Source organism: Eriocheir sinensis, chromosome 39 (assembly GCF_024679095.1).
Source record: "Eriocheir sinensis breed Jianghai 21 chromosome 39, ASM2467909v1, whole genome shotgun sequence".
NCBI lineage: Eukaryota > Metazoa > Arthropoda > Malacostraca > Decapoda > Varunidae > Eriocheir > Eriocheir sinensis.
In genome coordinates, this window is record NC_066547.1 from 1,083,654 (window position 1) to 1,093,467 (window position 9,814).

Sequence of the window (9,814 nt, forward strand, 5' to 3'; positions counted from 1 at the left end):
CTTCTCTTCCCCTCCTCCCTTTCCCATCCTCTACTCCCCGCCCTGTCCCCCCCTTCCTCCTCCCTAACCTCTCTCTCTCCCCCAGTCCTCCTTTATTTTTTTATTTTTTATTATTTTTTTGTATCAAGTTATTAGTTAGTCAATGAATAGCCAGGATAGGCACTGAAGTATTTTTTTATATTGACTAGTGACTACCGCTACCACAGTACCGCACACCGCGTACCGCGCTAGGAAAAAAAATGGGACTGCACTACCGCAACTGCACTACTCCGGAAAAAGTACCACACTACTGATTTTTCAGTACCATGCCCACCTCTGCCATTAAGTAAGAAAGAGCTTTAAATTCAGCCGAAAGGAATATAGGCAACATATTTCGCACTATTCTAAATTACATGTGTGTTGTTTAGTCACCACCACCCTCACTTCCTCACCACTGCATTGCACAAGACTGTTCTCCAGAGCCTTATAAATGTATAATTATACAGCTTTGCTGTACTCCAGGTCCCCTTTGGTGCCTTACTCTTTTATGCAAGAATTAATCAGAATCTCTGATAAACTTTGTAGCAGCCTTGCTTTGTCTGTATCACCTCCATCCTATGACATGTACACTTTCAATACAAAAGTACCTTGGCACTGATTGACATTCTCTTTCGGCTACTCTTACAATCTTCTGCTTGCAGAAACAGCATTATAGTAATATATTTTGTTTCTCCTTAATTTTGCTTGAGCTGAAGAAAAAAAAAATGAAAAATAACATTGTAATAACATCTGGGGTCGTCCAAGAGACCCCCAAGAAAGTCTATCGGCGCTATAGGCACCACCTTTAAAAAAAAAAAAAAATTCCATTTAATGTAAATATCTTCAGTCAATAGAGGGTCTACTGTACTGGATCATAAGTTACTTCTTAAAACTTGTTATTCCAGTTTTCAGTGATCTTCATTTCCATACTTTCTTAGTTTAAATTGCTTTTAAAACCACCATTTGGTATCCTTTTAATTTTATCATACATTTTTCAATGTTTCTGTATTGATATTGTTTGAAGAATTATATAGATTGATAGATAGAGATAGAAGCAGTGAAAGCCTTTTAATCTGGAATGCAGGGGGTCACACACCCTCTGGATCATCAGATTTTCTGGATTACCATGAGGAGACCTCAAAATGTTAAAAAAACATCAGGCCAATACACAGACAGCTAGGGAACCTTAACATTTGGTAGACACTAAATTGTAAGTGCACTGAGCATACATGCAGCTCACAGATTATAGTTGAGATTAATTTATTAATATAAATTATTAAATTCCCCACAGGTGCTGATGTTATAATTTCTTACTACACACCTATAATCTTGGAGTGGCTCCAGGAAGAGAGAAACAGTGCTTCATAGAACTATTTTTACAAGGTACAATCTAAATTTTGGAGGCAGCTGCAGTATCCTCAACAAAGACTTTTATTGTCAAGGGGTTAATTTCAATAGCTGAAATAATAATGCATGAACTTCCCTATTGTATCTATGAAGGAGCTTATAAGTATGGATATGCAAAGATTTTCATGGAATGGGTTTTTTCTGCTTTTTGCTATAAAAGGGAAGTCCTGTAGTTCTTTTGGTGTAGATAATGATTAACATTCAGATTCAGTATTTGGAAAGTCTTAATGATTTATATTAATATTTTTACTAGTTTTTTATATGAGTAATTAGTTTTGTTACTGCAGAGGAGTGTGTGTGGTGGAGGTGCATGCAAGGGACATAATAGTTCAAAGTACTAGTACTAGAGTTACATTTTTTGTAATGATTACATATGTTATTTATTGTAATATTTGCACTATTTATACTGTGATGTTTATTCAAGCAATATTCTGGCATAGTCTTGTTTGTAATAAAATAATATCAAATGTGTAAATTTTTTCTGCAGGGTTTGCAGAATTGTCATAATTGGTTTCAATTTTTCATGATCTCTGCAACAAATTTAGTAAGTACAACTACTGAGATGCTGTGCAATTCATGTAATTTTACACAGACATGCTTCATTGTGATACATTTCGGTTCATTAAGGTTATGAGATAAAACCTTAAAGCATTTCATGTAAAACATTTTTTAATCATTGCAAAATGATGAAAATTAATAAAATATTAAACCACAATTGTTTTCTTTTTTCAGTGTGCCTTTTTGATGATCATATGTCATTTCTCCAATAGCCTACAAACCATAATAACATCTATACCTCTAATATCTTGTTCCCCCATAAACTCTCAACCCTTTACCCCCTCAGCACGAGGACGCATATACTGCGTCCTAGCCACGCTCGTGAGATATCCAAAGACACCAATACTGCGTCCTCGCTGTGCTCGTGAGATGTCCGAGGATGCATGTACTGCGACTCATTGTGCTCATGAGATATCCAAGGACGTATATACTGCGTCTTCACTGTGCTCGTGAGACATCCGAGGATGCATATACAGTCAAGTCGCGTATGACGCGGATTCGTAAGGCACGGTTTCCTATACCGTGGTATGGTTTCAGAACCGTACGTTCAGATCACGTGGGTAAAACCATCTATGACGCAGTTTGTGGTCTCCCCTGGGGTGTGTTTGAGAGAGCAACTTGAGCCGCCCCGGGCGCCCAGATCTCCCGGAATCCTCTATCAAATGCTTTAGTGTGCTTCTCAGTTAAGCCTCGTCGTTGCTATGGTAACGGCGTCTCACTGACAGCAAAATGGCGTCTGCTGATCTTCCTGACGATGTTTAAACATGCATCACAAGCTGTTCTGGCCGACGAGCTCCTTGCAACAGAGGATGAAAAGGAAGCTGCAGTGGTTATGGTGGCACAGAGAGGTGAAATGCAATAGAAGCACTTATATGTGTTTGTTTGGGCCGCCATATTTGCTGATGACGTCATCACAGCACAGAGGCACTCCACCTCTTCAAACTGGGCTGGAGCAGGCGGTCCGAGTTGGCAACTCGTGCTGAGGCGTCACGCATTTAAGAGCACCTGCGGCAGTCCCAGCAAGCCTGCTGGGAAACCCAGGGGCAAGATTCACCCATGTATGTGAGTACAGGTGGGATAAAATGGCGGCTAGCCAGTACCAACTTGTATTTTCCCCATACGTACTTCAACCACCCGGCAAGGGCAGTCAGTCGATGGATAAGGAAAGACCCGTCTGTCTGATGCGATCTCTTGTTTGATTTTAACCCCCCGGCAAGGGCAGTCATTCGATGGATAAGGAAAGACCCGTCTGTCTGACATTGTTTACACCGCAGGGCGCAGGGATCAGGACAAGACAGGCAGCAAAAAGGCAAGAGTTTGAGTTTGAGGGCTTCACGGATGACATGGAGAGACCCAGAGGCAGAGACAGTATGTTGGAAAGGAGGCTCATAGACTTGGAAAGGGAGATGAAGGATATGAGAGATAGAATGAGGATGCTGGAGAGAGAGGTGGATGTTCTGAAGACAGAGAAGGATGTTTGGAAGAATGCGTATACTGACTTGCACAAGCAGGTAACATTGAACGAGAAAAAGGCAGAAGATGTGGAGGTTAAAGTCAAGGAATTAAAGGAAACGCATAAAGTCTGGAAGGAGGAACAAGAAAAGGAGAATGTCAGCTTTAAGAAAATTGTGGAGGAACAAGTCAAGGCTAAGGATGAAGCTATAACTGAAAAGGTGATCAAGGTGATCAAAGAAAAACCAGAAATAGTGAGGGACTCCACTGAAAAAAAGAAGTCTGTAGTAGTGGTGGGCATTAATGAAGAGCACATGCCGATCAGACATACAAGGGAAAAGAAAGAAAGGAAGGCAGTGGAGCAAGTAATTGAAGCAATTCAGGAAGAAGGTCATGAGCTGGTAGGGGAGATCGAAGAAGTATTCAGGCTTGGAAAGTATGAAGAAGGAGCCCAACGACCAGTAAAAATTAGATTTAGGTCTCAAGTGGCTGCAGAAGAAGTGGTGGGAAAATCATGGAAGTTAGCAAGAAAAGAGACCTACAAAAAAGTCTGGGTAAGAAAGGACAGAAGTGTGGAGGAAAGGAACATGATAAGAGAATTGAAGAATCAAGTCAATGAAAAGAATGAAGTAAGATCAGAAGAGGAAAAAAGGAAGTTTTTCTGGAGAGTGATAGACATGGACCTAAGGAAGTGGTACAGAAGGGAAGAGGTGACAGCTTGAAGGTGGCATACACTTATGTGAACGGGTTAATATCGTCAATGTTAGAAATAGGAGATTACCTGAGTAAGGAAAAAACAGATGTTAAGGGGATTACGGAAACCAAATTGACTGGTAGTATAGATGCATTTAACTTAGTGGATGGTAAACATAAGGTATGGATGAGAAAGAGAAAATAAACAAGGAGGAGGAGTGAAAAAAGAATGGACAGTGGAGGGTGTCACCTATGGCGAAGGGGAAGCGGAGGTCTTGAGTGTGGGAATAAGACTGCAAAGGGGAGGATGCAGGAATATCGTAGTGGTGTATGTCTCTCCAAAAAACAATTCATGGACAGAAGAATTGTAAAAGAAGAAGCTGGAAGACACATTGGATTGCCTAAGGAGATTGCTGGAGGAGAAGGATAAGATTCTGATAATGGGGGATTTTAATTGTAAGTGTCATGGGAAAACTGGTCAACAGAAGGAATTGAAGCTTCATGGGGGAACAAGGTTTTGGAATTGGTTATAGATAACGTCCTCACACAGTGGGTAGAGGAAAATACAAGATTCAGAGGAGAAGAGCCATCTAGATTGGACTTGATAATCACCAGGGAGCCAGATACCATAGAGGAGATGAACTATAAAAGCCCTATAGGGAAGAGCGATCACATATTTATCGAGTACATATTACGAGAAGGAGGTAAAATAATCAGGAATGAGGACTACAGGAAAGAACGGTTTAACTTTAATAAGGCAAATTTTGAACAACTTGGGAAACATTTTGAGGAAGCACAATGGGATACTTTATTTGAGGCTGATAATGTGGAGGAAAAATGGACTATCTTTCTACGGATTTACAACGAAGGAGTGGAAAAGTGGGTACCAAGGATGAAAGAAGGCCAGAAATCAAGAGAAGAGTGGTACAATAGAAAGTATGTAGATGCCAAGCAGGATAAGGCATGGAACAATTGGAAAAAAAATAGGAGGATGGCTCTATGGAATGAGTACAAAAGGAAGAGGAATGCTTATGTCAAAGTAAGAAGAGAAGAAAAAAGGAATTTTGAGAAAAATATTGTAGATAAGTGAAAAGACCAACCAAAACTGTTTTATAAGTTCATAAATGGAAAGTTGAAAAATAGAGATGAGATTCAGAAAGTTAAAGTTAATGGCGAAACTTTTGATAGTATAAGTGAAATAGTAGAAGTGATGAATAATTGTTTCCAAACAGTGTTCACAAGGGAGAGTGAGTTTGAAGGTGTAGATGCAGTGCTGGGGAATAGAGTGGGTCTGGAGAGGAAACAAACATCAGCAGATGAAGTTAGAAAATTATTGGAAGAATTGGATGCGAGGAAATCAACAGGACCGGGTTTTATATCAAATTGGGTGCTAAAAGAGTGTAACCAGCAAATAGCTGAAAAGTTGAGCAACTTGATTAATGTCTCACTAGCACAAGGAAAGGTACCGAGAGACTGGAAGAGGGCTAACATCAGTCCCAATACATAAAGGAGGAAGTAAGGAAGACCCGTTGAACTATAGGCCAGTGTCATTAACAAGTGTAGTAGCAAAGATGTGTGAGAAAATTATAAAAAACAGAAGGGTGGAGTATTTAGAAGAAAACAGTATATTGACAAATAGCCAATTCGGATTCAGAGGAGGACGGTCTTGTGTAACTTATCTGATTAGCTTCTATTCAAGAGTAATTGATATAATACAGGAAAGAGACGGTTGGGCAGATTGTGTGTATCTGGACTTAAAGAAGGCGTTTGATAAAGTACCACACAAGCGATTAATATGGAAACTTAATCATGTTGGAGGTCTGGGTGGTTCAATATTGGATTGGATTGTGGACTTTTTGACGAAGAGAGAAATGAGAACAGTAATCAGGAATAATAAATCAAGCTAGATGGAAGTGACGAGTGGAGTCCCCCAAGGATCAGTGCTGGCTCCGATTATGTTTGTAATTTATATTAATGACATGACAGAAGGGGTGACAAGCTATATGAATATGTTTGCTGATGGTGCTAAAATAATGAGGAGGGTGGTTAATGAAGATGACTGTGTAGCCCTGAGCCAAGATCTCAATAGAATAAGCGAATGGTCACACAAATGGGAAATGACATTCAGTACAGAGAAGTGTAGTGTGATGGAGTTTGGTAAGAGCAGTAGACGAATATCAGGGAACCACTCTCTGAGTAACGAGAGAATCATGAAAAAAAACTGAAGAAAAAGATCTGGGAATGATCATAACAGACAAGTTATCCTTTGTAAAACATATAGACTGGATAACTGGGGAAACATACAATCTTCTTAGAAACATAAAAGCAGCATTTACATATTTAGATGAAGAAATGGTGAAGAAACTAATAACATCGATGATACGTCCAAGACTGGAATATGCAGCATTAGTGTGGTCACCTAGATTGAAGAAAGAAATTAGAAAGTTGGAAAGAATACAAAGAGCAGCGACTAAATTACCGGAAACTCTGAGAGAACATACTTATGAAGAAAGACTGGAGAAATTGGGACTAACAACACTGGAGAGCAGAAGAGAGAGAAGGGACCTAATAGCATTGTACAGGATGCAAGAGGGATTGGAGAAATTGGACAGGGAAGACCTAGTGGAACGTGACAGAAGTGTGACAAGAGGCAATGGTAAGAAATTGAAAAAGAGTGACTGTAGGAGAAACATCAAGAAATACAGTTTTCCATACTGAAGCATAATAACATGGAACGGACCTGACAAGGAGACTGTGTGTGCAAAAACGATTCATGAATTTAAAGCCAAACTGGATAATAAGCGTTATGGAGACGGGACAGCACGAGCCTAGTACGGCTCTTTTCCTGTATTTCACAACTAGGTAAACACACACACACACACACACACAAGCACACTGCCATCAGTTGTCATGGGATAAACACAGCCTCCGCCATTCGCTTTCCGACTGCTTCAATGGATTAGGAAATACAACTCGTTACCTATATTGTGGGGGAGGGAGCAAGGCAAGGATAGAGGTATCGTCATACAGGCGGGAGGAAATCACTCGTTGGCAACTCCTATAGCCTTAATTCACCCTTGGCCCCGCCCCATCCAAGGCAAGTATAGAGAAGGTATAGTCATACAGGCGGGAGGAAATCACTCGTTGGTAACTCCTATAGCCTTCACGCTCGGCCGCGCCCCATCCTCGTTGTCTGCCCAAACCCAGGATCCAAAGAAAAGACGGGTCAGCCAGCACGCAGGTCTGGGCGGCGCTTAGTGACGTCAGCATATCCCTGCCTGGGTATGAGCCGACCTGGTCCAATTCAGTTTTCCCTCTGTCGCCTAGGTGAGTGGACGAGGTTCCTTGTGCGCCGACAATGCCTAGCACGTGCGCTGTGTTGTGGTGTTCAAATGATAGACGCAAGCATAAGGGGAACTGGAATACGCTACTTTTATTTTCCAAAAGATAACGAGCGGCAAAAACAATGGATTCGTGCTTGTGATAGACCGGACGATTTAAATGTGAAAAGTTGTCTTGTGTGCTCTAAGCATTTTAGAGAAGAGGATTACAGTATGCAGTACAAGTTACTTGGCCATTATCAGGGCCCAAGACACCGCAGCTGCTGAAGGAGGCGGCCGTTCCATCACTTTTCTTTCTCCAGGTAAGCATGCATTTTAAAATATTTTCAGTATATTACTAACGGTTTTAGGGCCGTGTTCCCCTGTTTTTCGCCAATAAATCTTTAACAAACCGACGGACAAGGAAGTTATTTTGGCAGTGGATGCTTGAGATCCCGACCTAATGGGCAAAAATATGATTTGTTGTCATATATGGATAATGAAGCACTTATAAGAGTAAATTTAGGGTAAACTTGGCTAAAAGTTAAAGACACTGTGAGCGAGGCTAGCCCCACCCCGCTCATCTTCTCGTGTTATCTATCACCCTTTAGGTGGTAACATGCCATAAACGACAAAGGTGTTGTTGGGTATTTGGTCGGGGATGATTGTGTGAGGAAGGAAAGGTTGGGTATGGGGGAGGTTGGCGAACCAACAAGGGATGAAACCAGAAACTACTGCTTACATACATGCAGCATGTATACTACCAATAGCCACATTTTCCATGTAAAGGATAAGTAATTTCCTCCGAGTAAAACTGTTTCTCCCCAACTGATAGTCCATACAAGGAACATCCATATTTACAGTAGATTAAATATTGCTACAGTGTGTGTGTGTTTGTGTGTGTGTGTGTGTGTGTGTGTGTGTGTGAAGTAGTAAGAAATAATTGCTGGTTGGATGGATGATTACTCATACATCAGAGCTAAACGTCACATCGGCGTCACGAGATGAGCGCGGGCTAGCCGGGTAGCCTCTCTCACAGTGTCTTTAATTTTTAGCCAAGTTTACCCTAAATTTACTCTTTATAAGTGCTTCATTATCCACATGTGACACCAAATCATATTTTTGCCCATTAGGTCGGGGTCTCAAACATCCACTGCCAAAATAACATCCTTGTCCGACGCTTTGTTAAAGTTTTATTTGCGAAAAACAGGGGAACACGGCCCCTGAAACCGTTAGTAGGGTACAAGGTACACTCTCTCTCTCTCTCTCTCTCTCTCTCTCTCTCTCTCTCTCTCTCTCTCTCTCTCTCTCTCTCTCTCTCTCTCTCTCTCTCTCTCTCTCTCTCTCTCTCTCTCTCTCTCTCTCTCTCTCTTAATTAGATAGTGAACAATAACTACGGTATTTAATAAATTATCTACAGGAGGAAGCATGGTGTTTCTACAAGTAGAACTATGACCTAACGTTAGGCAGGGCAGGTCACATGGGGTTTAATAAATGACTCATGTGCATACTACGGCCGACCAAGGTTGCCAGTGTAACCACTTTGTGTTAATCTACAAACATTTGCATGAGTTCTTTTCATGATATAAAATTATATATATATATATATATATATATATATATATATATATATATATATATATATATATATATATATATATATATATATATATATATATATATATATATATATATATATATATATATATATATATATATATATATATATATATATATATATATATATATATATATATATATATATATATATATATATATATATATATATATATATATATATATATATATATATATATATATATATATATATATATATATATATATATATATATATATATATATATATATATATATATATATATATATATATATATATATATATATATATATATATATATATATATATATATATATATATATATATGCATAAAATTGCTTTTAATATAATCGCACATTCAGAAACTGTTGAGTAAATTAAAAAAATGAGTGAGTGAGCGAACGTGGGCCAGAGCGGGCAGGGCAGCAGTATCACGTACCCATCCATACCTCACGCCGGTCAATCCATGACTGAGGCACACACGACACGAGCGCCCTCAAGCGGTCAACAAACGAGGTGAAGCGAGCTGGGATGCTCTGACGTGGTGCGCAGGAATGTCTAAAACCGTACCTCTGGCTGGCTGACCCGTCTTTTCTTTGGATCCTGCCCAAACCGATGACTTCACACATCTCACTCCCACCCTGTTTCCTGACCCCAACATTCATTTTCACGAAAACCTAAGACCACCATCATCTTCTTGAGAAAATTCTGCATCACACTAGCATAAATTTTTAACAATAATGTAAAA

General features: G+C 39.7%; 1 protein-coding gene across 7 annotated transcripts in view; it reads left to right on the forward strand.

Annotated features, from left to right (window-relative positions):
- Positions 1-2,140, forward strand: part of LOC127008852 (delta-aminolevulinic acid dehydratase-like) — an 82,141-nt gene extending 80,001 nt beyond the window's left edge. For 6 of the 7 annotated variants that reach the window (XM_050881230.1, XM_050881227.1, XM_050881229.1 and 3 more), the window contains exons 9-10: positions 189-325; positions 1,310-2,140. In XM_050881230.1, the coding sequence (XP_050737187.1) occupies positions 189-325 (137 nt within the window). In that variant the 3' untranslated portion in view covers positions 1,310-2,140. The remainder of the gene's footprint in view (positions 1-188; positions 326-1,309) is intronic. The other variant, XM_050881228.1, reaches the window with a different exon arrangement.
- The last annotated feature ends 7,674 nt before the right edge of the window (positions 2,141-9,814 follow it).